This window comes from Typopeltis vanoorti, chromosome 21 (assembly GCF_054136105.1).
Source record: "Typopeltis vanoorti isolate ZY-2024b chromosome 21, IOZ_Tvanoo_1.0, whole genome shotgun sequence".
NCBI classification, from domain to species: domain Eukaryota; kingdom Metazoa; phylum Arthropoda; class Arachnida; order Uropygi; family Thelyphonidae; genus Typopeltis; species Typopeltis vanoorti.
The window spans coordinates 28,139,341-28,167,171 of NC_143569.1; the positions used below are offsets into that span (position 1 = coordinate 28,139,341).

At 33.9% G+C, this 27,831-nt stretch overlaps 1 protein-coding gene across 1 annotated transcript in view; it reads left to right on the forward strand.

The window, feature by feature from the left end:
• Nucleotides 1-27,831, forward strand: part of LOC150094687 (cell adhesion molecule Dscam1-like) — a 380,080-nt gene that overhangs the window by 285,204 nt on the left and 67,045 nt on the right. The window contains exon 21 of the mRNA XM_090411630.1: nucleotides 15,165-15,344. Coding sequence (XP_090267756.1) covers nucleotides 15,165-15,344 — 180 coding nt within the window. The remainder of the gene's footprint in view (nucleotides 1-15,164; nucleotides 15,345-27,831) is intronic.

Below are 27,831 nucleotides of genomic sequence, written 5' to 3' on the forward strand. Positions count from 1 at the left end.
AAAGAAAAAAAAATGCTTCAGCATTTCTCGTCATGTAGTGTTTAGTGAAATCAAAGTTAACTATACCGAAATCAAAAATAAAACACATGTGATTGATTTGCTGATTTTTTAGCGCTTTACGCTTTAAAACGAGATATTTAATACATTCCTACAGGTTTATGCAAGCCTCACCGCGAGTTTTTAAGCGTAACTTTTTCTAATGAGATTTAGGACAAAACGATAATTAAGCGAAAACTCCAAATTCGCTGCCTATCCTACATTAACAAATCCTGAACTTATTTTCGTGTCCATTAGAAACAAGACTAAAATTATGCAGCTAAATTACACAACTCATAAAAGATGTAAAGTTGACAAAAATATAATAAAATGACGATAGAAATAGAATTATTCACTAAAAATTTCACAATCCACTCCTGAACACATTCACAAATATCCATACAAGTTGAGTATGGATAAGTTGAACTCACAAGGAAATTTTTTTGATTACCGTGAAATTAAATCCCATAACAGGAAACCAATACTTCCTCTTCCATCCGAGACAGATTATCCGGTATATTTCTGACACAAAATATTCTCACAGTATCAACAAAATATTGTGTCTAAATTTATTTCTCGTACCTAAACTTTACTTGAAGTTTTCACGATAAGCTTGATACTCATTCTTACTTATGGTTGCATTTATCTTAATCGAAACCTTAAGGTAAGCATTCAGAGGATCAACGGAAAAAGAAAAACTATATTATGTTTTCTTTCTTATCTCTACTATCGTCCTTAACTAGATTGAATGGTGAAGACATAATGAACAAGAACCACATTCTCGATGTGAGTATTGACTATACGTTAGTTGGCACGTTCTTCGTCGAGGCCATTGTCGGAAGTTGTTGGATAGATTCGCTTTCCTCAGTCTTTTCGACTGCTGTGTTTCTTTTAGACGAGTCGTCTTAGAAAATTACACTCAGAAAGCAATTGTAGCGTCGGTATTGAGCTCGATTTCATCTCAAGGGATCTATTTCGGAGATCATCTTGAAACGTTAATGGAATATATGACGTTTGTAACTTATGTGGTCATCAGATAAATAATACAAAACATCGCGAGTTATGCAAGATATTAAGTGTTGGAAAAGAGCAAGCATTAAGAATGTATTTTAAACTTCTTTCCCAAACAACTAATTAGTCGAATGCGATCAGTTTTTTATTGCATTCATTAATCGTACATTTTTAAAAACTGTTTTATATATATATATATATATATATTTCAGTCCTCTTTTCCCTTACACTTAAGCATGTTTAGCAATAATGTTGGTCTTCACTATCCAAGTGCCTCTCACACTAACGCAGGATTCTATCCAAGTGCTCCAAGTAATTAACTCGCGCTCAATGAGTTAAATGTTTATTTTTGTGCTACTGTTTTTTTGTTCCATCCCCCCGAAAGATTAATAACTGCTAGTGTCACTTCAGTTAACAGTACAATGTGTCCTCGTGTCTACTACCAGGGAACGCGGACAATTACATTGTTGCACGTGGCAAGGACAACTATAATCACTGGTTTAAAATTAATGTTCCGAAATGAGAACCATTAAGATTAATGGGCTGAGGAAGGAAAATGCGTAGTTTTCAATTAATACGTGTCGCTTTTAATGTTGTTCCAGATAAGAAAAATTTTTCTGCTTTAGTTCGAAGGTCTGAAATTTGATTTCTTAACACATTTCTATGGGATGCCATTTCCGTCCATCAATATTTCATTTCACTTAATTAGTTTTCGATTAAAGCTCATGGGGGTAGCTTTCTAATTTTCCTAATTAATTACCTAATGTCTCAAATTACCTTACAGTTTTCTTTCCTTGCAATCCCAAGGAGAAAGATGATTAACTAAACTTCGAGGAAATAAACCCGAATTCTTTAAATCTACTCGCTATCAAGGCCATTAGTAGAGAACTGATCTTAAGTTGATCGTCTTTATACTCGCTACTAATTTGGATGTTATGGTCTCCTAATGTTTGGAAATGTTCACCAGAATTCTACAGTAAAGAGAATGAATGATGTGGGCATCTATTATAATGGTTGTTGCCAATTCTGGCTTCGTTTGTAAAAAATAAATTTAAAAAATCGAAATCGAAGTTGGTTTCTACTTTTAGATGCACACACTAGAAGAAAGGAAGTATTATCTCAAAAATTATAAAGCTCTTCTCAAAGAATAAAAATTAGTATAGTAAATTAATATAAATATTATTAGAAATATTCTTATATTTAGTTCTTTAGTTTTAATTCGAAACAGTAAATTATTGTTAGAATAAGTAACAATACACCAAATAAATATTACTATATTAAAACATAAAAATATTTTTCATTGTTAGAATATTTCATATGATAGAAGTTCATGTAAAATAAAAGGATTACATCTAGAATATAATCATTCAAAACACGATTTTTTTAATTAAATAACTTTCATTGATTTTTTTTTTAAAAAAGCAGGTGTCATAAGAATTTAACTCTCCTAAAAATTGTGAAAAATTTTAGGAAAATACAGAAATGTTACAGAGCTAGATTTATTACTTTAATTTTTGAAGATACGACACACACAGTATACTTTTTTTGCTATTTTGAGTTACGACAGAAGCAACTCAAAAGACAGTAAGCATGTTTTAATTTGATTACGAATTCTTTTGAAATAAAATGTGGCATTTTAAATTAATCGTGAATGTTTTTTATATAATAATCACTATATTTATTTGACTTTATGAAAACTGCTGAATATGAAATTTCGAAAACAGAATTCGAATTCTAATAGCTTTAATGGGTGATAATGTTAAAGGTTTAGACTGTTAACGTTCTACAAAAAAGACTTAAATGACATGTTGACACTAAGAGTTTCGTCAGTAGAAATGGCCATTTTTCAATTTTTAATGCAACTTTAGATATTTCGTTAATCTGTTTATTGTTCACCATATGATTTTTTTTTTTAGTTTCTAAGTCATCTAGATGACAATTTATTTCACTGCAGTAAGCTTAAATGCGTAACAAGCCCATTCATCAATTGCGCATTCCGGACAAAGATAAAGCTGTTGCCAAAGTTCTTCATCCATAAATATAACACGCGAGAAGCTTCTGTCACACGTGTGATTATTCCTTTAAATTTTTTGAAATTTTTATTAAAATAAATTAAATTGAAAACGAAAAGACAAGTAAATGATCAAAGTAATAAGAAGCAAGTATCTGAAGAAATATTTACGACGTCTCATACACCTCAGTATTAATAAATAACATAATCCAAATTAATCTACGTTGTTACGCGTAAATAGTCATTTCTCTGAAACACACACGTTCCGTTTTCTAGTTTGCACATGCTATTGCTCTTATCTTTGGTAATAAATCTTAAGTACAGTCTAAAAGATTGTTAACAGGTCGCTAAGGGAGACGTAACTGCCGACATATAGCCTGCTAATATCACCATCCTATGATTGTTAGAAAATGTTATTACTCGATTGACCATTAAGAAGATCGGTCTGTGTATGGAGCTCAATCGACAACTAATTCATAAGCGTAGGGTTTCATTTAGGTAAAATTATTAATTATTGCAAAAACTAAACCTATATTTCCTTTTTGACTTATACAAATCCAAAATAAGATGAATAAATAAATCATTTTATCTACTATTTGGATAACATTATACAGCTTTGATCTGAGTTGTGCCTTTTTTCAGTCGGATATTCCATGTCAAAAATGCCAGATGTTGAACTCCGTCATTTAACCTTTCTGCGGAGTAAGATTTCCTGATCCCCCGCCCCACACCATTGTGAAAAATTAATAGTTCATCTCCATCATTCCCATATTCAAATATACAACGATCTGTTTGGTTTCTTACCATTCTAAATTGATTTTCTGTACTCAAAGAGTAAAGTCATATTCATTGGTGGCTTTAATATTCCCCAAAATGGTTTTATTTTTCTAATTGCATTGACCGAGCTGCAAGAGACGCTGAGATATTTGTTGCTTGTTGCAAGCGACAATCTAATGCAAATCGCTCATCTCGTAATGAGATATTTTAATATGATTCTCTCCTATGGAATGTTGTAAATCTATAACATATTAGTATCGTGAAGACCTATGGGTTAGATAATCTGGAAACTCTGCTGTAGAGTTTAACCACGAAACCTTTTAAGCCACTCAGGCTCCATTTAAACAAGCTGGTGGTTTCACATTAGGTGGTCAATTTATCTATCACCTAAAGGAATTCACACACATCCATGGTCACGATGGATTCCAAACTCGAAGACTGTTAGTTGGAGAATGAGTGCGTTTATCATCTTGGACATTCAATCAGAATACCAGACTATGTTGGTTCATCAACATTATTTTTGGTCTTTTCTCTTTTCGCTAACTCAAACCATAATCTTGTGCAAGTTACCTCAATCATTCTCAATCTTGTATTTTAAGGCATTTCAAATATGCCAGGCGGGATGACCTCTAGGATTTTTATTCTCCTTTTCTCTATGGTTTACTCCTCTATGTTTTGATATCATGGAAGGTAACTAGGTGGTCGAGATGTTGTACCCTGCTTCAGGTATGCTTGGAAGTGATCAGCCACTTTGATCATTTTAATGGTCTTTTCCATGGTTCTTCGAACTCTCAGATCGAAACACTCCCTCTGCTATAGTGACAGAAATCAAGTTATCCTTGTTGGAATTAAGGCCTTTATTCCATACCCCTCTTTTAAGTCATAGTTTTACGTGCAAAGAAATTCTAAGAAAAACAAACAAATAATCATGTCGCTAGTTGATTAAGACAAAATGTCAGCTTCTTTCTTAGTTTACAATGAACTCTCGCAACAACTGAAACTTTTCAAATTTCACAACTAAATTGCAAAATGAAAAGAGAAAAGCCAACTTTCCAAGAACAGAAAACTCACCCTGTATAAACATTAGCCGTGTTTGTTGTCTACCAAACGCCCACTAAACAGACATTCTGTCTTCCTGCTCTTCCACTTCTCTGCCATTACAAGGCACTATTGTAACAACATATAAAGACAAATCTGATCTATTAGCGGCATTCTTCTCTTCCATTTTTGCATAGATGACCAAGACAATTTATCTCCAATCATATCTGAGACAGTGCTTCACATACCTAACAACTAGTAACTTTCTGTGTTACCAAAGCCATCCTTTTTTATTCACAAAATAATCTTAATTCACCCCCCACACCTTCTGCAATACTTAGATCACCAGACAAGATCAGATCATGTTTCGCTTGATGGGATCACTTACACATCCATCCTTTCCTAGCACAAACACAACACAGCTGTAGTTTTCTCCACTTCCAAAATCATTTTTGGATCCCACACCCCTTCTAAACAATGGTCATCTGTAATCATTCAAAAGAATATTAATATATTCCTTCTATTTTAATCCATGACGTTGCGTTAATGTGCATTACATTCTGAAAGTAGTTAGGAGAGATCTCTAAAACCAGAGTTAGATGTTTACCGATAGTGAAAAAAAAGAATATAATGGATGCTGAGCTGCAGTACATCATCGTACTGAGAAAAAATAGATTAATGAATTACTCTATCTATTCTAAATTAACGATGTTCAGTTCATGTAAATTTATTAGGAGAAAATGCGTTTGTGTGATGCTAATTAATGTTATTTTTCGAATGTCAAGAAAGTCAATTTTTTATTGGACCTTAATATTTTAATACATTTTATCCAAATCCGTTATCACAACTAGCCTTCTTATTACAGTCATATCGATTTTATTGGAAAACTCATTAGTTGTAATCTCGACGTTTATTTATATTTGGAAAAGAGTTTCTTCAACATCAGTTGCTGAACATCATTTTGGACGGACTAATACAGGTGTGTTACTAACTGAAAGGAAAGCATTATGTCGTCGTTTGGTTTTTTGTGCATTGAATTAGGGATTTCAAACTCATAAAGGTATCCGAAAGGATATTAATTAGCACAAAAGTGGCGCTGTAGGCCTGTATGTGTCTCACCATCACTCACGTTTTAGTTATAATTTCGTTATTCAGTCGTATTAGACTGTTACTGATTAATTTTACTATACAAGCCAAGATATTAAACTTAAAAACTTAGTCACTTTTTGTGTGTACCTCAGAATTACGATAAAGGTAAAACTGGACATAGTGAACTGTGCCTTTTAGAGAGGATTATGCTATTTGTCATTGAGTTGTCTCTCGCTTTATTCTTGTTTAAAAGTTCTAATGTATTCAGAGATGAATATGTTTTATATCTGAAATACTATTAATATTATTAATATTTGGAAATAAACTTATAATATCGTTTACTAATCAGCAGTCTTTACCCATTCTTTGAATAAAGATTCAAATAAAAACCCGAAAGGGAAATTATTATAAAAAACTGACTCTGCTGTGATATGCACGTTTATAATATTTTTATAAATTATTCTATATAATGAAGTATATCTTTTGTTTCTTGAAATAAAACAAAAATGCTAAAGTACATATTTTAAAGATTTTTTTTCTCTGAAGCCAGTGTGCATTTTTTCCTATACGTCTTCATCATCAAAAATAAACTCTCAAGGGGTGTACAGGATATGATAGTACTGCATGAAAAACTTACATCACCACTAACTTCCTATCAACAGTTTTCCTCCAAATCATTCTGTTACTTGTCAAGACTCCAATATTATCAGATCTTATATTTCTGTCTTCTAAGGCACTTTTTATTGTATCAATCTAACTATATCTTGGTCTTCCTCTGGGTCTTTTTCCTGCCAACCTGGCAGGGAACACTTGTTTTGCTAATCTTTCTTTGCCCATTCTGTTTAAGTGACCACACCACCTGAGATTAGCTCTGCTAACGCATTCTTGGATGCTGACAGTGGCAAGTTCTTTCCTAATATCCTCGTTTTTAATATGATATTGCCATTGATGCCATCTGTTCACGCACCTAATCTTTCTCAGGACTCTCATATCTGCGGTCTCTTTGGTTAACTATGTTTTACTACTGACCCAGCTCTCAGATTCATAAGTTAAAACTGGTTTGAACACTGCCTTGTATACAGCCAATTTAGTGTTTTGGCTAATTTCTCGCTTATTTCATATGAATGTATTCAGTTGACTTCCTACCATACCAGCTGTGCTGATTCTGTTGTCTATTTCCATATTTAATTTACCATCTTCACTAAAAATCATGTCTAAGTTCACTTGTTCAAGTGAAATGTTTTACTTGTTCTGTAGGTTCTCCATTCGCAATGCAGTTGATATTTTCAATGTTTCTGCCTATTTTCACTGACTTTGTCTTTTTAATTCTGACCTTCATACCATATCTATTACAACAGCTATTCAATTTAGTCAGGGAATCTTGCAGACTTGTAGCGGATTTATTTAGAAGTATAACATCATCCGCATAAAGCAAAGAGCTGACATTAACATCTCCAATTCTGATATCATGTTTAATACCACTTTCCTTCATAATGTGATCCATTTAGATAATGAATAACAGAGAGGATAATGTACATTCTTGTCTCACACCAGATTTAACATTAAACCATCTTCCTGTACTTCCTTCAATTCTAACTGCTGACTTACAACTCAAATAAAGACTAAGTATTGCTTGATATAATGCCCCATTGACATCGTATAACTGTAGCGTATTGAATAGCTTCTCTCTTGACACCTTGTCATATGCCTTTTCCAAATCGACAAAACTTAAATACAGATCTTTGTTATATTCACATGCTTTCTCAACTATTTGTCGTAAAGTGAAAATCTGATCCTGACAGCTTCTGTATGGCCTGAATCCAGCTTGTTCTTCACCAAGCTTCTCTTCCACAATCCTTCTCAACCGTTTCTCAAGTATACTTGCATAGATCTTGCCAGGAACACTCAGTAGGGAAATATCTCTGTAATTCTCAAATGCAGTTTTATTTCCCTTTTTATATATGGGTACTATGAGAGCTCTACTACAATCATCTGGAATTCGTTCCTCTGTCCACGCCTTCTGAACTATGCAGTGCAGACTGTAAGACTTTTATACCACCATACTTCAGCATTTCTGGTCGAATATCATCTACTCCTGCTGCGTCTTCACATTTCAGGCCTTTCATGGCTTTTTCTACTTCAAGTATGGATATGTATTCCTGACTGCATGCCTGGTCAGTGTTTTTTTACTACTGTGCTGTCATCACTGCTTGTTTAATTTAGCAATTTTTCGAAGTAATTACTCCATACTTTTCTATACGTTGAGGATATAATCACTTTAAGAGGGGGGGGGGATACAATAAACGTGAAATAAGACTTTGTTCATTGATGCTGTCTACATATAGGTAGAAGATGTCAACAATAAAAATATCATTTGCATTTGAAGGTCATTTGGGATTGTCAATATTTGTATATCTTCCAAAAGCAGCTAAAGTTGAAACTCATATTTACTATAGATTGCCGAGTAGCTTCGATGAAAGGATGCTTTGTGAAAAAAGAAACGAATAATGTAAGTTAAATGTCATGAAGATTCTTTGATAGTTCTCTTTAATGACTTGTAATTTCACGAATCCACTTTTAAGTAGAAATTATACTTCTCCGACTTCCTTTCATTTAAACCCAACTCCTTTAGTGATGCAATGATAAGTAGCGCATCTTACATGCATGGCCTTAATAAAAGATACACGATTATCCACAAATGTATCCTTTACGCTATTTTTCGCTTCACTTAGCCCTCTAGGTCCGTGATGCATAAGGAATAGCGAATAATCATTAACCCAAGGACTTCTCCTGCTAACTTAATTTATGATAGAGGACAACTTGCCGAAGGAAACTATTTGAAATATCTAATTCTGTGCCGTGCTTCTTTCAACTGTAAACGTCTTGATATTTTAAGAAATCTCTATCTGGAGAGAGAGAAAGAAAGAGGGGGAGAGAGTAGGGAGGGAAAAAAAGCACACATGACCAAGTCCACTTTGGCAAAATGCCATCAAGGCTTCTAAAGAACTGGAATCTATTTAAAATAAAGAAAAAAGAAAAGAACAAAAAAACTTTAGATAGCGAAAGACCTTCTAGATTCAAATCTCATGTCTCTGTTTTGACATCCGAATGGGAATATATCTCAGCAGCGAACAACACACAGAGCTGGAATGGATAGATGTGTAGGCGGATAAGCTTAAATGTCTAAACATATCTTGGAAACGCATTGACACGATTTTCTTGAATGAGTTGATAGCCATATCCGGTTAGAATGGTTTCATGGCTTCTGTTTCATAATGCAGAGCGCTGACGATGCATAGTTTGTGCAAGCGCATGCGCAATAAATGGCTGTTGTGTATTTTTGCAAACAGTTAAGTAAATCCAAATGGTCAACAAATTATTATTCTACCCCTATATATGTCGCTTCTCTGACAGGCACAAGTGTATTGTCAAAAAGCGTTACGCACTAGCCAAAATATATCAATTCATTGCCAAAGAGCGACATTTAACGGGATTTTTTTTGTGTGATAAAAGCGTCGGTAAATGCACTATTACGACACTAGAGTCTCATCCTGACACAAATGAACTGCAAGTGCAGTAACTGTTTACTAATAAGGAAACCGTTATGGTGTATAGTGATTTGTAGATTGTGTTTAAAAGTTCCGATCTCTTGTTGCTTATTACAAAGGCATCGTCAGCAAAATGAATAACGAGTCTACAGTGAAATTTTGATCATAGCTGTATTTTTATGAGTACTCTGCAAACAAAAGGTTTGAACTTACTCTCACGTTAATATCCTTTATGTTCTAGGAGATGATCCACAAACCCTGTTGTACAGAACAAACATGGAACTTTCCCAAGTAGGTATAAGCCTCTACACAGCAGATCAATGTCTCAAACCGGAAGATAATAATCATTTAACACCCAGAGAGACATTCACTAGCATCCATGATCCTATATGAGATGCAATCGTAGAGTTCAATCAAAACTAATATTTAAATTAAGCTTCCCAAGAAATTATATTCTGTCGCTAGTAAACATTTTATTCACGATAGAAACCTTTAGTTCAGCGTAAATGTGGGAGGGGAGGGAAGGTACCAACTGAATTATACGAAAGGATTATAATAAATTCAGAGACCCTCTCAGACGAGAAGCATAAAATAGTTTAAACGATACTGAGATCTGTAAAATGTCTAACAGAGGGGGGGGGGTAATGATTTTCGATGTTTAACTGCAATGTTTACTTTGAGTTTATCAGTTATACTTATGGCATTACATACGTAGTTTAATTTATCTTTAAAGTTGGTCCAAGTATCAAAATGGTGTGAACCTGATATACAAAAATGTATTGACCATGCATACCTTAAATAAATACATATGTGGTGATTATGCTTATTTGTAGATGCAGGCTTCCGCTAAATGTCAACTGAAAAACAAATGGTTCCACAGTTATCAATTGTTGAGGAAATAAAGGTGAACAAAGGATTGCTTTTTTGTTGTATTGATTTGAGTATATACAAATTTAATCCTGTCTGTAAATGGTGTTGTTGATGTATTTCTGTTTCTGAGTGAAATTACACTGCATGTGATGGAATATCGTACTAAATAGTTGATTTTCAACACCTTTCATAAAGGATGACATTACGTATCGTAAAGATACGCAATCTTCTACTTGATCTTCTAAGTGATATATCCAGAAGCGATAGTGAAATTAAACTTTTTTTAGAAAACGTTTCACCATAACAAGATTATATCACTATCAGAAATTTGCTTACAGAAACAGGGGGCAACATTTAATCTTAAAGACTGAAACCTAATGCGCATGCCGTGCTTTGGATGTCTGGTCTAAAATGAATTGCATCCTATGATTCAGTGATAAATCCGTTTCGATTTTTTTTTTAAATATTGGTTTCCTATTAAACATTTTTTTAATAATTAAAATGAGTAAACTACTCAAATATATTTCTTATTTGTTATTAAACTGGAAAAAATAATCCAAGTAAAGAATTATAAACGTGGATTCTGCAACACTACAATCTCCTATCCCCACAGCAATCATTTTCCAAGGATATTATAACAAAAAAATTAATTTATGCATATACTGAACTCACAAGATTTAAAAGTATGGAACGTGAGTTTTATTTTCAAACGTTTGAAATACTTTTTGGGTGAATCTTTACCATTTCCAGAATCCTTTTGAGATTTATGAGCACTGAACCTACGGACCACTCATCACGACAATTCTCTCAACGAAACCTTAAATAACGGCAGACACGGTTAATACGTATTAGTTAACCTGTATGAGCTCGACTTATGTATACAGCCTACTAAATCGCTGCGAAACATTACACATTTATGACGTAAGTGACGTGAATAAGTTGGCTGAGACTATCTGCCATCATGTGTTGCATTTAACGATCCATCAAGGCTCTTCGCTTTACCTAGTTATGACACTTTATCTCCACTTGGGAATAGGGGGAGAACAGAAGCACTGTTCACAGTCTAAATATAGGATGATAAATATATTTGCGGGCTAAAGTACGTCTTTTCATTAAGTAACCAAACACTTTTATGCAAATTTCATTAATTAAATAATTAATCAGAATGTTTAATTAGTTGTCAGAAAATTACTGGTGATGCTACGTTGCCATATGTGTCAAGTGGGAAGTTAATCTAAGTAAATCGACTCTTTTTTTTTTTTTTTTTCGAATGGATTCTTTATAGCTTACGTTATTACAATATCTTATGAGAAGAAAGCGCTTGAAATTAGGACGTAAAGATTCATTATCGTAAAGTAAAGCCAAGTGAGGAAACTGAATAAAATATTTGCTCAGTATAGCTACCACCTCTATTAGATGGGATAATTAGAAAATCATTTAAGTTAGTGTGAGATATTTCTGATAGATAGCTTTATAAAGGCAGCAGTAATTATTCTAGAATCATTATCAGTAATTATTTACACTCGACTGTTATTGATATTTTTAAATGTCATTAAATATTTTATCACGTCAAAGGACCACAGACGAATAAGTAATTCCAGTAATAATTCGTGTCGTGTAATATATGCTAATAAATTTATGCATAGCTTAATGAATGTTCCAACTTTTAAAACAATTAAAAAATAATAAACGTTAAATAGACAAATACAAATAATCTGATTATTAAAGTTCGTAATGCATATTAATAAAAAATTATTTTATTTTAATGCATATAAAATTTAAATAATTTGATAATATATACTAATTAAATAATTTGAATGATGTAATAATTCCCTTATTTCCGTAATATTTCCGTAATTCATAAAATTATGTTTTTTGTAATCAAGTAAATTAATGCTAATATTGCATTACATTCCTTATACTATAAATAGAATGGATGTATAATTTATTATTCATTTTAATTGAGTATGCATTGTTCAAGGTACTTCTCTCCCGGTAACGTGTAGTTAAATTAATTATAAGACCAAGATCATCATCATCATCTTTTGTAGCGCTTTTATCCCGTTTGGTGCAAAGTCTGCCATGATTATGCGAAACGCCAACCGGCTTGTCGCGGAGTCTGGCGTTGGGGAGAGGGGGTATGGTTGTAGATGGTGTTCACAGGGAAGGTTTGCCTATTCTGGGGAACGAAATCTCCCCCCCCCCCTCTACGGTCATATGAGACCGGATAACTCACTTTTTGTCGAAAGAGACCACATAAAGTTCCTCGCGTCTTGGGCGGGAATCGATTCTAAAGGGCTTCGTCTATACAGACTAAGCTACGGAGGCTCTAATTATAGGATCCACATCGAAAAGTATTAATCAAAAGAATTTGCACTTTGTTTGAAGTTTCTTAACAACATGCAAGTCCTTATAAGGACTGGCTTAAAGGCGGCAAAGCAAGAATGCTTTTCATCTTCCCCGTTATCTGTAGAGGACAGTGTAGGGATAAGATGTTATTCAGCTATTAAAGCTCTGATCATGGCAGGAGGGTGACAGCAATAGCCGCACCTCAGTTAGAACTTCATTGGTTACAGCATTGCCATCCATTACCCTCCAAGGGTATTAATCCCCTCATCTCACGGTCGATTAATCAGCCACAACATGCGAGAAACTTCGTAAAGTTTGTTTAATGCAATATCATGATTTAAATATTTAGATGTATATATACTATGTTCTTAAAATATTAGTAAAATTATAAAATTATTAAAATTATTTTATATAACTGCATGAAATATATTAGTTCTCGATGATTTAAGAAAAAAATATTAACTTTCTAATATATTACGCATAAATTATAAACATTATATCAGTCTCAAACTATCAGAACTTGAAAAACAACGTTTTTATAGACACGATCTATTTTCACGACTAATATAGTTACGTCGATTAATAAGTGTTATAATTATTAATGGAAAGTATTAAAAGTATAGCCTGTGATATTGAGAAAATGATAATAAACAATATCTGCTACTGCATAACAGCTAGTAAATAAGAGATGGAATTACTAACATGGAACTTCTATCTGCAGTAGTTTCCGGTATATCCTATAGTCGAAATTATGAAATCGACTCTAGAAGAGTGATGGCCTCGTAAATCGGCCTTAGATGTGATCAGACGAAGTCATAATTCGTAACTCATTCAATCACCTTGTGCAACTGATTCTATTTTGCACAAATATAATCCGTATTTAAACATGATCCTACAAACACCATATTTTTAGGGTTTCATTCCATTACGCTATGCATACTCAATTAAAATGGATAATAAATTATACATAGCAAGTAAAATTCCGCTAAGGAAGAAGCTCTTCATTAATAATCAGATGGTTGGTGTTCGTAGAAAAGCGATGAAATTGCACAGGAACTATTAAAATAATGAAAATCGTCAGTACTTGCGATAAGAAAAGAGAAATGAAGCCCGGTTAATAATTAGTTTCAGAAACTCACTTGTTATAATACCAATGAATGTGATTATCTCTAACAATTGATCACGAGCCAAAAAAAAAAAAAAAAAAGTCACCTATAACAATGAATGATATCCGGGAATTTATTTCCTATGTAGCACGTAGTCTTTTAGAGAGAGCGTATACGCTAGGTCCAGCTGCAGTGTCAACACGAGAACTCTTTTGTAACAGACGCTTCTAGCACAATACTAAGGTGCATTAAGCAAAGTGAAGGTCTTTGTTCCCAAAGCAATCTCCTTTTGCAAACTTCAATACCCAAACCTCGTCGTTTTCTTGTTGTTCTTTGCTGAGACTGTAAGTAATCAATTCTTTGTAATTACCTCCAAGTATTGTAGGGCGGGAAAATCAGTAGTTAACCCTTGTCGACATTCATCTCGGAGACAGTTGAAATCCGCGGTGTCTCACTTGAAACGTTACCCTCAAGGAAACTTACGCAAAAGTATTTTAAGGGACCAAACAATAATAAAAGCCTAAAGTAGTAAAGAAAAGAAACTTGAAATGAAAGTAATGTAAATGTGCAACTTAATGACCTCCAAGTAAAGTCAATGGACGACATGAATTGGTAAGTCCGGTGGGGTTTCTGTACTCATTAATTACATTGCACGACTGTCACAATACCCCATCTGGGAAAAGATAAAAGTTTATGTCACTCAATGATACGTAAGCTCAGTTACTAATAAAAAAGAGGAGTCCTAAATGCGATCTAACTTAATACAAATTCAATGAGTAACTATACATGTAATTGATTAGCATCCAGTGGCCTAAATATGATTACAGTCAGGTACGATGGTCTAAAAGTGGTTCGTTGTAATAGATCCTAATTCCCTAAAGTGATTTATATTCGCTTACTATGGCCTAAATGCGATTTGATTTATTAAACGACAAGCTTGAAAAATGTATTAGTTTTGAAATGGCCAAAAGCCAACTGTAATTAGTGAGTTCAAAGCTAACAAATTAGTAACCAATTAAGAGATAAGTTTAAATTTATTAGTTACTAACTGGTCGATGGGATTCGATTATGGGATAGATGTGGTTATAAATTTTCCACCTATATTTTCTATATGTAATTCTAAAATTTATCAACACTTATTCATGTGATTATGTCAACGAATGTTATGCATTTCAAAATTCAAATAAGTATTTGCTTAGAATTTTTTGCCTCAGTCGTGCAATATACGACATCATTGTAGCAAGTGATTTATTTTTATGACCATTTTTTACTGTTATTAAAGTCCAGGAACTGAACGACGTTCGTTTCAAAACTTTTTTTTCTTTTTAGCTACGGTTCCGCCATTAGCTTCATCCAGTTCCAGCCCTGCTTCTTTTCTCCGTGATCCTGCTGTGCTCGTGCCAATTGTATGTGCTGCTGTTGTGGTTGTCGTCATCACTATTGTGGTCGCTGTCGTAATCGTTTTACGTCGCAAAGAGCCACCTTCGGATTGCCGTTCACAAGGTGTCTGTAAGTTTATCTCGGTCTTTCTTGCACTGCAGAGTTTCATGCTATTAATAACGTTCAATATGTACAGAAACACTGAACAAAATAATTGATGCGTGCTATGAAGTGATATATTATCAAATATTTCGGTAATTTATTTATGAAGAATTTACTTATGCAATTGCCACTATCGAAGGTCGTCTCCTCCATTTTTTGATGAAAAGATTCCACTGGTTCTTACATGTCAGAACTTCATTCAAGGGGCATTATTCTGTATTATCAGAGATGTCTATTAAATCTCTTTTACACCTTAAAATAACTTATCTTTTGTAGGAACTCTAGAAAGGTTTGAAGGTGCTACACCTGGATTAAGTATAGATTATGGATTACATTAAAGGGATATCTAAGTTGTGCTCCGATTATTGCATTCATCTTGGCATTCAAAACATTATAATAATGGAGAAATATCGCTTATATTCTTGATAAAATGTTTGATTCAGCGTCTGGCAGATCCTCGACAAAAAAAAACAACAAAAAAAAAAACAGCGAATATGCTTTAAGACAATGAACTTACTGAATAGATTTCTGTTTGGTTTCCGAGTTGTAGCCATTAACCCATAATATTTCACAAAGTTTTTTTTTCTTTCTTTTCTTTTTCTATCTTATAACTCACAGGGTCTGCCTTCTAGTGATCAATTTTCGAAATATTCGGATTACACATCTTATAGATAATTATGAAATGTCTTAAGATTTTCATGAAACATTGAGGTTCTTTCGGGCTTCCCAACCGCGACCATCTCGAGGATGAGGTGGTTAGCCCTGTGCCTCCTGGTGTGGCCTATGTTTGTAGATGCGTCTTCTGGGGAACGAAAAGCTCGAGTTTCCGGGAGGTAAAACCCTCCACCTCAGTATGAGACCGGCTAACTAACCTTTAGTCGAAAGAGACCAGATAAATGTTCATCACGTCTTGGACGGGAATCGAACCCGGGTCTTTCCGAACAAAGGGTAGAAAAAACCTAGGTTCTATACCGACTGAACTACGAAGGCTTTACAATTATTAAATAGTGAGTGATAAATAGAAAACAATGACAGGATCTTTCGGTTTCTTAATTATTTTAACCATAATTGGTCATAAAAACTTCGTTATGTGATAGATATTCTAAACGTACTGGAAACACAGAATTTGTTAAATCAAAAATCTTTGTTGAATCTTTGTTGTACATTATTTTTAATACACAAAATCCTTGGAGATATCCACTTCATTTTATTTGACATAAAAGCTACTTTTGGGTCAACTACTAATACGAACTTATGTTGACAGAATAATTTTTTGCACTTCTTTATAAATCTTCCTACGTCAAGAACTCAAAAAAGGAACTTTTTTTTTAAAAGATGAATTATCAAGTAAAAGAAAAAGAATAAAAAAAATTGGCTGCTGGCCACTGCACGAAATACAACTGTCCATAAGGAGGCCAATGTATATAAGTAGAGTACAAAAGTGAGTGTGTCTATTCATTTCTTGAATTTCTTTGATAGCTTTCCTGTTTCGAGAAGATAGCGTTTCTTTCTTCTTTTTTTTTCCTTTTTGGGCGAAGGTAAAGACATCTTTGAAGTAGTGTCCTAGATTGACATTAGATTACAGAATTCTTTTATTTATTTTCTGCTGCTAAGTAAATTATATGAGACACAGTTGATAACTGTATTTCATCGTGTTTTCTTGTTCGTAAAATCTCTTCCGAACTACGTCCGTATGTTTTTCTTGTCTAAACAAACTTTATCTCAGTCAACAGGAAAACGGATTACAAAAAAACACGCAACAGGAAAAAAGTTTAAATCCTTTATCCGGTTTGATTTATGATGTTATTCTGATCTTCGGCTGTAAAGGAAAGAGCACTAAAATCGAATTACAGACAGCATTTAATAGAAACGTCTTTGTAAAGAAAATAATTTTAAAAAAATAAAAAATAAAAACTGATTTTATTTGAAGTGAAGGCAAACTTGCAATGTTAACTTGGGTGTTACTATGGCTATAAAATTCATTGTCGATTATCTCGCATCGGATTATCTATATTCTGATTTTCTAGCCGTATTTGATAGATTAATTATAATTATTAAATAAATTAATAATATATTATACTGAATAAATAAATAAAACTTTCACATTTGACGTCCGTATGGTCACTGTCGTACCTCACATGGTTTGGGCAATGATGTCTTCTGCGAGAATAAGTGACAGGGACAGATTCCCTTTCCCACACAAAGTTTGTAGGACAATCACAAACATCCATGCTCACGGGGGGTATTCAAACCCGCAAACTCTTGGCTGGACAGCGGACAAGGTCACCAGTCGGCCAACCAGGCCAGCAATATTATACTCGACAGACACATTTTCATATGTTTTAGGGTTACTATTAGTTTTTCGTTGTGCTAATTCTTCTGTCTTTGTCTTTTTTAAAAGTGCAGACACACACGCTATTCATCAGAAGACTTCTTTAGCGAGTACGAAGTGAGGATAATCAGATAAGCATTTGTTTTCTGGGATAGACAAGATCAGTTAAGTGTCTTTTCGATGTACACTCATTTTCTTGAAATTGTATATCTTCTTGGAAGGCACAATTATTTCTCAGACAGCTGAATATGACGAGTAAGAGATAACTGCATCACTTGCTCATCCTTAAATAAAATAGTGAAAGAAATAAGATGATCTTCAGTTGCAGAAAAGATGTGAAGAACAAGCAGAAGTAAAATACGAATATGTTTACATTCAGTAGTAATTTGCGGACAACATAGTTATTATTATATGTCAGCTTATTATATTTTTTATTCATTTGTATAGATAGAATAGAATATTTAGGACTAACTAGGGTGGAGTACGAATATCAGATTAAGAGAGTACCTAATGTCTCCGAGAAATTTGGATCAATCATTACTATATTGTAGTCAACTTTAAAATTGAGGAAATGGATTGTCCTTAACATCTTTTCCATGTAACCGTATGCGATAATTATACGTAGCAATAACGTATTGCGTATCTCGGTGTTATGAAGTGAGTCTAAGGACGTTGAATATGTTATAAAGAAGATCACTATGCATGAACTAGATCGTTGTACTAACTGCAATTTTTCTAATTCAGCAATTCAATTTAGGTTGATAAATATGTAAGGGAAAAATTAAATACGATTACGGGATTGAAGAGTATCAACGGAACAGATGGTGAAGTGTCATCCCTGTTTTTTCTCTCTCTCTATTTCTCCTATACACATAAACGCAAGCAAGCATTTATTATCTTTCTATACCATAATAAATCTCTTCTTTTCCCTTTGTCAGGCTTTCATTTTTTTCTCTGTCACTCCTTCTGGAGCACAACTTCACTATTATGTCCTTCTTCGTTTCTGATCATTACTTTTATCTAACATTCTCTCATTTTGAAGCATTCTCTTCGCTCTATTCAATCACTCTCTTATCCTTTCTTTTTCTATTTATTCTATAGAATACTTTCTGTCCATTAATACCTTTCCTTGAATAAATCTTACCTAGTATTAATACTTTCGTTTTCTTACCCTACATCACTATCACATTTTCTCTCTCTCTTCACCTCTACGATGTTATATTTCTCTCTATAACTCCCTATATATAATGCCATTCCTCTCTCTCGTTATTCTTTCTTTATCTAGCATGCGTACTTCCCCCCTTATCTTTCATTATTTTATATGTCGGTATTTTTTTTTCTTGGTTCTCTCTCTCTCAAAATGGAAATATATCCTCTCCTATGATTTTCTCACTCTTGTATTAACATTCTCCCCCCCCATTCTCTTGCGCTGTCTGTCAAGCAGTCTCTACTCCTCTGGGTAACTAGCTCTTTCTTTCTCTCTAGCTGAATTATCTCTATCAGCTATTTCTTTTTTCTTTCCCCTGCAGCGCTACCTATTCCTTTCCATCCCACCTGTAATTTTCTCACTCTCTATTATGCAATATTCTATCTTTTCTTGTCATTTGCAACTCACTTACTTTTTTCCCTTCATCGTCGCCCTTTAGTTTGTTATTTCTAACTAATTTTCTGTCGAATTATGTTTTGCATGTAAACGAAGCTCTCTGTAGCATCACCGCTTCTTGCATATTTTACTTTAAAAAAAGGCAGTCTTTTATATATTAGCTTTCGGAGCGAACATCGTATACTTTTTGTTTTCCTTGTATTCAAATATTTATTTATTTATTAAACACAGCACAAATACTTATTTAATCCCAACTGTTTAAAAAAAACGAAACAAAGTTTACATGTGAAAACACTACCATAACCAGATGTTATTATTTGGTAGGGACAACGCTACTTCTAACAACTACGAAATTAAATACTTTTTCTCTCTCTCTCTCTCTCTCTCTCTCTCTCTCTATTGTATTAGCACGTTTCGTTGCCTTACATAATGTATCCCGATGTTATTTCCTGGGCACTGAACACTAGAATGATACAACAGAGATGTAAATGAGAAACTCAAGGCTTAACTACAATGTTTGAACATCCCTGTGACATTCAAACGAGTAATTTTCTTTTAAAACTCTGGGACGTGTCCTTTAGGCATTCAAATACCTTAATTTTAAAGTACGCAAATTAATACTAGCAGTTAACCCTAGAATGTTTTGTAAGTCTGGCATTTTTTAAAGATAGAAACGCTTAGGAAAAGTCAACTTCAGAGGTCGAAACTAAATCCAATATATTTGCATTTAAATAAATGGATAATCTTTGACGGAATACATTTAAATGCCGAAGAAGTATTTAAATCACAATTCTGAGAATAAAATAGTTTACCAAAAAGTGAGTTTTAAGGCTCTTCATCAAAACATCAGCCGAATGAAAACCAAAGCATGAAGTTACTAATAATATAACTAATTAGCATCGTATTAATAAAATTTAGAAATGAGTATGATCGAGGGTGTTTTCCGGCTTTATTTATTTATTTTTTTTGCAGTCGCATCGGAATATCAGAACTTGGCAGTTTGATAAATACATTAATATAAATCAATCCAAGTGATTCACTGGCAAACAATTCGAATTTATCCGAACGTGGAATCCTTATGAAATAGATTAAAGACAATTAATAATTATAATTGCCGAATCAAGAGAAAAAGTGGCAGATAAACTGGAAAGGTGGAAGAAAGTACTGGAAGAGAGAGAGATATGAGACTGAGCAGAAGTAAGACAGAGTATATGTGTTGCAAAGTAGATGGCAGCCAGGAGACAGATCTGGAGCTGGAAGGAAATGGCGTCAGGAAGGTCAGTGGCTTTAGATACTTAGGTTCCACAATGAAAGAGGATGGTGAGGCTGAGAAGGAAGTGGCATGCAGGATACAAGCAGGATGGATGAACTGGAGAGAGAGAGATGGCTGGAGTGCTATGCGATAAGATGGTGCCGATCATTCTAAAGGAAGAAATCTACAGGGCAGTAGTGAGACCAGCTATGACGTATGCTTCGGAAACTGTGGCCCTGAGGAAAACTAACATCAGCAGGATGGAGGTAGCGGAGATGAGAATGCTTAGGTGGATGTGTGGTGTGACCAGAAAGTATCGTCTAAGAAATCACTATGTAAGGGGAACGGTGAAAGTTACGAACTTAGGAGCAAAGATACAGGAGGCATGGTTGAGATGGTTTGGTCATGTGATGAGGAGGGAGGAAGAGTATGTGGGAAGAAAGGTCATGTAGATGGATGTGCAGGGGAAGAGGAAGCGCGGACGGCCAAAGAAGAGATGAAGGGAGATGGTGGAGGAGGACTTGAGGATGAAGAACTTGGATGTGGATACAGCCCAAGATAGGAGGTTGGGGAGGAGACTCAGTACAAACAGCGATCCTGCTTAAGTGGGAAAATCTGCAAAAAAAGAAGAGTCATAATTGTTATTATTTATTAAGTTCTTTTCACAAAATGAGAAAGCACGTTTAAATTTTTTTTCATCTTTTGCGTACGGTAATTACATTATTGTTCGTCGAGGTTTACCGACTAAATGAATTTATTCGGATTTACCGATTGCAATCCTTTCCGGCCTTCAATCATACCATTTTCAGGAACTACTGGGTTGCCATATGAACACAACAACTTATGGCCAAAATTTAAAGCAAAAATGGCCACTTTGGAAAAGGCCAAAAATATGGCCAAATATACAAAATGATTGAATTGTGTGAATTAACATACCAACAATTAGGTGTGCATAAATAATGCCTATATATTCGATTACATGTCATCAAAAATACTTTTAATTAAACTTAAAATACTTACAGTGAAACTCAATTGTTAATTTGACAGCACTTCCTCAAGATATTGAATATCTTGTTCTTCTTTTTCTGAGTCGAGTCGTAAAGGGGTTTTGCTGTTTTGCATTTGTAGCATTTCGGGAGTACATTTAAAGTTTTGGCAGCACTTATTGTTATCGCTTAAGAATGAACGGATTCTTACAATTGAATCCAGCAGTTTAATTTGCATCCTGTTTCTGGGTTTAGTTTTGATAGATGTTACATAAGAAAAAATTCGTTCAACTATTGCGTTACTTGCTGGCAGGATAAGGCGTGTTAGGGCATAATTCGACAGTTCTTTAAAATTATTGTTTGGATACTGCTTGCCAAAATTCTAAAGCTTCCTCAGGGATTCCATCTTGTGTGAAGTTTTCTTCTTCATTCCACGCAACAAGGCGCTAATTTTTCTGTATTGGTCTTCGACTACATCAACATCGTTTATTAGGTGGAAAAATGACAGATCAGAAACTTTCCCTTTTCTGTTTGGCTTAGAATAACAGTAGGATTTAAAAGTGACAGACCTTTTAAATATATCAGCTGACTCAGGGAGCCGCTTGTTCACATGATTCAACGATTCTTGAAGCATGGCTTGGCACCTAAATTTCACAGACTTTATTTTATTATTTTCTTGTTCCATATTAGGAGAAGTGCTAAAGCTGATCAAGTACGTCCTAATTTCTTGATCAAATTTAATTCCAAAGTCTACATTTTCTACTATTTTGCATGTTCCATCTTCGTTGTACAGCCTTTGATAAAGACTATCTCAGTGTGTGGGCAGTTCTTTGGCAAGAGCGTAAGGATCAGCATAGGTTTGCTGGAACAAAATTTTAAGCCTTTCGAACTCTTTAACAATGGGAGTAGCAAATACAAAGTAAAAATAATTCATCCTGTCTTGTAACATCTCTTTTATCAACCATGCCTTATATCCTAACCTACAGATTGTTCACAGCAGGTGAAGTAAGCAATTAATTCCTCCCAATTTAGCAGTATATTATTGAAGACTTTACCTCCTTGTCTTGGACAATTTCATAAATGGAAGGGGTGCATCTCGTTCCTGGTCATCTTCAACTGCTGAATTCATCATTTCAAAAAGAGCCTTAAATCTTCTCTTCTCATATTGCTATTTGAAAACCACGAAGGAATTTCAGTCAAAATGAATCCAACATTGGATGGCAGCTTTGAAAATGCATGCTGTATACAAATTGCCAGAGAGTGGCAAATGCACTTCATTTGAATACAGTTCGGATTTTCATTTCTAATCCTAGTCCACAGGGAATTGTTACTTCCAACCATAGCAGCATCACCATCACTAGCAAACCCAATACAGTTCTTAAGAGTTTGATTATATGAAGCTAACACTTCTGAAATTTTATTAAATAAAACCTCCGCTGTTGTCTCTACAACAGGTATAAGACCCAAGAAAGCTGAGTGAATTTTATTTCTTTCATTGCAAAAAAATCTAAGAACTATGCACAAATGCTTTTGTATTGCAATATCTGTAGATTCATCTACTAGTAATACATACTTTCTACCTTCTAAATCATGCTTCAGTTGCTCTTTCAATAAAGCAGCAATTACATTTTCTATAATTGCAATACATTTGGTTCTGTGCAGTTTAATGCCACCAAGAACACTATTTTGGTAATGTTTCTTAACACCTATATGATCTACAGCACGAATTGAGGAACGGCATGCTATTGCAAGGCTAAGTTCTATTTCTGCTTAGTTTTCCTGGTCATTCATGGACGGTTTGATGACTTTATCTAGAGTTGTTTGTGATATACTGGGAGATTTATATTGGTGTTTCTTTGATTTTTCGTGAACAGATATGTTATAAAGTTTTGGCAGCACGTTAGTTTTGCAATACGCATGTTGTCCATCATCAGAAGATTTCAGCCACAAATATTTTACTTCCCACTCTTTTTTATATTTTCTTCCACCTCTATTATCACTTTTGTACTTAGGCATTTTAAAGGGCTTGAAAAAAACAAAAAAAATCTGAATTCAGAAAATGAAGAAACAAAAAACAAATTATAGATAATAGTACTACAAAATTTGTAGTACAAATACTAATCTGGAACAGCAAACATCAATCTGGTAAAGGGAAAATAACACAAATAAAAGCAAGATAAAGATAAAATTGAGTTTATAAACGATATTAAAAATTTTTTTATTAATTATACTAAAATCACTTAATTACAATTCTTACGAAATTGAACATATTACTTGCATATTGTCACAATGCGGGTAAAGTTTATGCAAAATATTCCAGTATGAATGCTTATGAGATAGAACTATCACCAAAGAGTACCAAATGTCTGATATCACGCAACGGAACAACACTTGCAACACAAAGTCTACGCCGTAACTAACTAGAGACGATCAAAACAGACATGGACCCAAGCTGGTATGGCTGTTGCGTACGTGTTTTATACGAGTACAAAACGAAGCTGCATCGTGTTTGGTGGTATTTATCAACAGAATTGGATCAAGTTTATAGCAACAATAGCGAGCGGGAGCTTTGTGTACTTGTTTTATACAAGTACAGAATGAAGCTGAAGCATGTTTGGTGTTATTGAGGGAGTCATAGTAACAAACTATAAACCAGCTACCAAAAGCTCATTATGACGTCATCGAACAAACATTTTCAGTAACAGTCAATTTGCATCAAGCGCGTCACCGCCAACCAAACGCCGCGTAAAGGGGTACCAACAGCTAGCCTTACAATGCGACAACAATATTAAACTAAGTAAATAATGCATATGATTTGAAATCTTTGTAAAAATGGCCAAATTAGTGGCCATATTTGCATAAATGGCCAAACTGATTTTTTCATGGCCCCAGAGTTCAAAAAAGTGTCACATTTTTTAAATTTGGGTGGCCAATCTGGCAACCCTGCTACAAAAGGACAATTTGTTGAAGTTCTGGTGATTTTAATCGAACGGCAAAGATTGCGACGTCTTAGTCTTGTGCTAGGAACTCTGCAGAACAGCTGATAGTTGTACGTGACTTCTAAAGGCATAATTGACATCACAATGGATAAAGCTCGAGGACAGTCTATTCCGGTGACCTCTAACTTGATCCAAACTTGATCATATAGCAACAAGGACAGGTTTTAACGGATATAACAACGGTTCTTGTGCATCTAAAATTGGTTCTTAAGAACTAAACGTTTCTCAGAAATATTCGTTTCAGAGCCCAGCACGGAGAATTTGAATCGGGACCAAAATGAAAGATGAATTTAATAACTGAGACATTTTCTCATAATTTAAATTTATCCGAACATTTATGTTAATAATACAAATGGGAAGATTAATATGTTTGTGCGATATCCATACTCTTGTTGAGCGAAGTTCTTAAATTAAAAAGAAGAAAATTTAAACAACGGATTGAAGCCTTATAATAATAAAATCACCATCTGATTTATTTACATAAACAAAGGATGTCTAAATACATTGATAAATGCATTTTGTCTTGTTATAACCGCAGTAGTAAATACATCATAAACATAATTTGAAACGGCTTTTTGTATATTAGGTATAGATGACTTGATTTCTTTATAATGGTGAATATTTCCAATTAGATATAAGCCACTCGTGAATCTTCTTTATATTCATCATGTACAACTTCACACTGAAAAAAAAAATAGAAATCGGTTTTATATACGACCTTTTTACAAGACTTCGCCAAAATCTGTCTCTATTAACATTTTAATTACAAGACGTTTGCACTGCAAATTAAAATAAAAATAGACTCACACGCACGTGCTAACCAATACCTTAAGGCTATAGTTAATTTGAATTATTCATATGTTACTCTGTGGAGCTTGCAAAACTGATTAACATTTGTTTGGAAGAAGAAAAAAAAACAAAAATAAAAAAAAAAACAGGAAAGTTAATTTCTCCACCTTCAATTACTATTATTCATTAGCATATTTAATTTCACTCGAAGTTTCAAAGAAACTGAAGCAATTGCAAGATGAAAAAAGAAAAATATACTGTATTGTCATGGTGGTAATTAAAAGCAACTGCACGTGGATTAATCTACCAGAAGTTTTAGGATTATAATGCACTCTATATGAGTTCGATTTTGCATCAGTAAGGTCTATTTGCATTAGAGTTATTTTTGTCGATTTTTTTTTCTGTGCCAATACATTTCGTTCTTCAGGAAAAGTAACTCAGTTAAATTAACTTTTTAATTTTAATAAACTAATTTGCTAAATATAAATCGATAGCAAAATTACTGCGCCACGAATAATTAACGAGAAACTAACCAAATGATTAATTCTTAATTTTTGCAGTTTAGTATTCAGAAACAATAAATACTGATAAAATGCTAATTCTATGTATAATTGATTAATCGTTTTTTTCTTTGAATTTTGAAATAAAGTTTATATAACACGCATGAACATTTAAATATACTTTGACAAAATACAAAACTGTTTATGTTATTTAGATATTTTTATACTTTTTTTGTATAATTTGAAAGACACCTTAATATATGATATTGGAAAACCTAATATAAACTATTAAGAAAATACTCTTGGAGGGTAATGGATGGCAATGCTGTAGCAGCTCTAGCTGAGGTTCGGCTATTGCTGTTACCCTCCTGCCATGATCAGAGCTTTAGTAGCTCAATAACACCTTATCCCTACACTGTCCTCTACAGATAACGAGGAAGATGAAAAGCATTCTTGCTTCGCCCCTTTAAGCCAGTCCTTATAAGGATAAGGATTTCTTTTAGGCGAATAAGGACCGTGAGATGCGCTGATCAATACCCAGGGAGGGTAATGGATGGCAATGCTGTAGCCAATGAAGTTCTAACTGAGGCTCGGCTATTGCTGTTACCCTCCTGCCATTATCAGAGCTTTAATAGCTCAATAACACCTTATCCCTACAGATAACGGGGAATATGAAAAGCATTCTTGCTTTGCCCCTTTAAGCAGTCCTTATAAGGATTTGTTATATGTAATCAAAAAAAGCTATTATCGTATCGAGTTTCAAACTATTATATTGTCAATCGAGTGACTAATAGCCATCCAAAAATTGCGGACAAGTTCGGTATCTATTGTTATTTGATCTGACGTTTCGACTCAGTAAAACTCGCAAAAAAAGTCTACGAAAATAGCAGACCAAATATTAGAGACATCAACATTTTCTGGAGCCTGTAATCTCTAAATTGACGGCTCTTGAAAGAGCCTTTGTTTAAACCTTGTTTAAAAAAAAAATTGAAGGAAAAAGCATCGTTTGGCGTATTGGTGAAGGAAATTGTCCCTCGGGAAATGTAATGACACAAAGGAGCTGCAAGTCATATGAAAGAGAGGAAGTAACCTGTAAAAGAAAAGACATAAAAAAAAACTGTGGAAATTTGAACCAAGCCCATCTCTGTGGTAGGTAATGGGTAGTTCGAACGACGCAGGAAAGCCTTTGGTAACGACTTTGGAAGCCTTAAGACTAAACTCGGTCACCTAGGCAATCGAAGATAATTCCTTTTGATGAGCACGCACACACACACAAACATACCCGTAAGCAATTGCACTTGAGCTTTTTATATATATACTGTATATATATAGATAGATGGAAATAAGTGGAAATAAAAGGTCGAAATTTGAATAAAGAAAAGTGAATAGTTGAATAATTAAGGTCGCTGATGCCTCGCAAAATCAATAGAAGAGTGTTTTCTTCACTTTTATCAATTGTGAGCTAAGAAAGAAAATGCATCCCCCCCTTTTTTTAAGTATCCATTTGCACTGCACCATGTGATTTATCGCAAAGAAACCCGCTAGGTGGGATACTAGAATTAGATTGAGAAAGACAATTTAATTGGATTATATATGCCACCTAACGCCATTTAATAGTATCATAGCCACAGCCTGTTGGTTGAAGAGCGGGTTGAAGTTCTACCAAAAGACCGTTAGCCATTATCATTTCACAAGCAATAATTGTATTTCTTTAATCAAATTTTTTACTTTGAATTATAAAATAAAATTTATATAACATGTATTAACTTTTAAATATACTTTGAAAAATACAAAATTGTCTAGGTTTTTTAGATATTTTTCTATAATTTTTATATAATACAAAAGCCACCTTAATATAATTTAAGATCGGAGAACTTATATAGATTTTGCGTTCAATATTTTGAATTGTGCATATTCAAAAAAGTCCTTTTTAGGCCTTTCAGGGTAACAATTAGCAATGCTGAACTGAGGAAGTAAACTGAGGTTCGGCTGT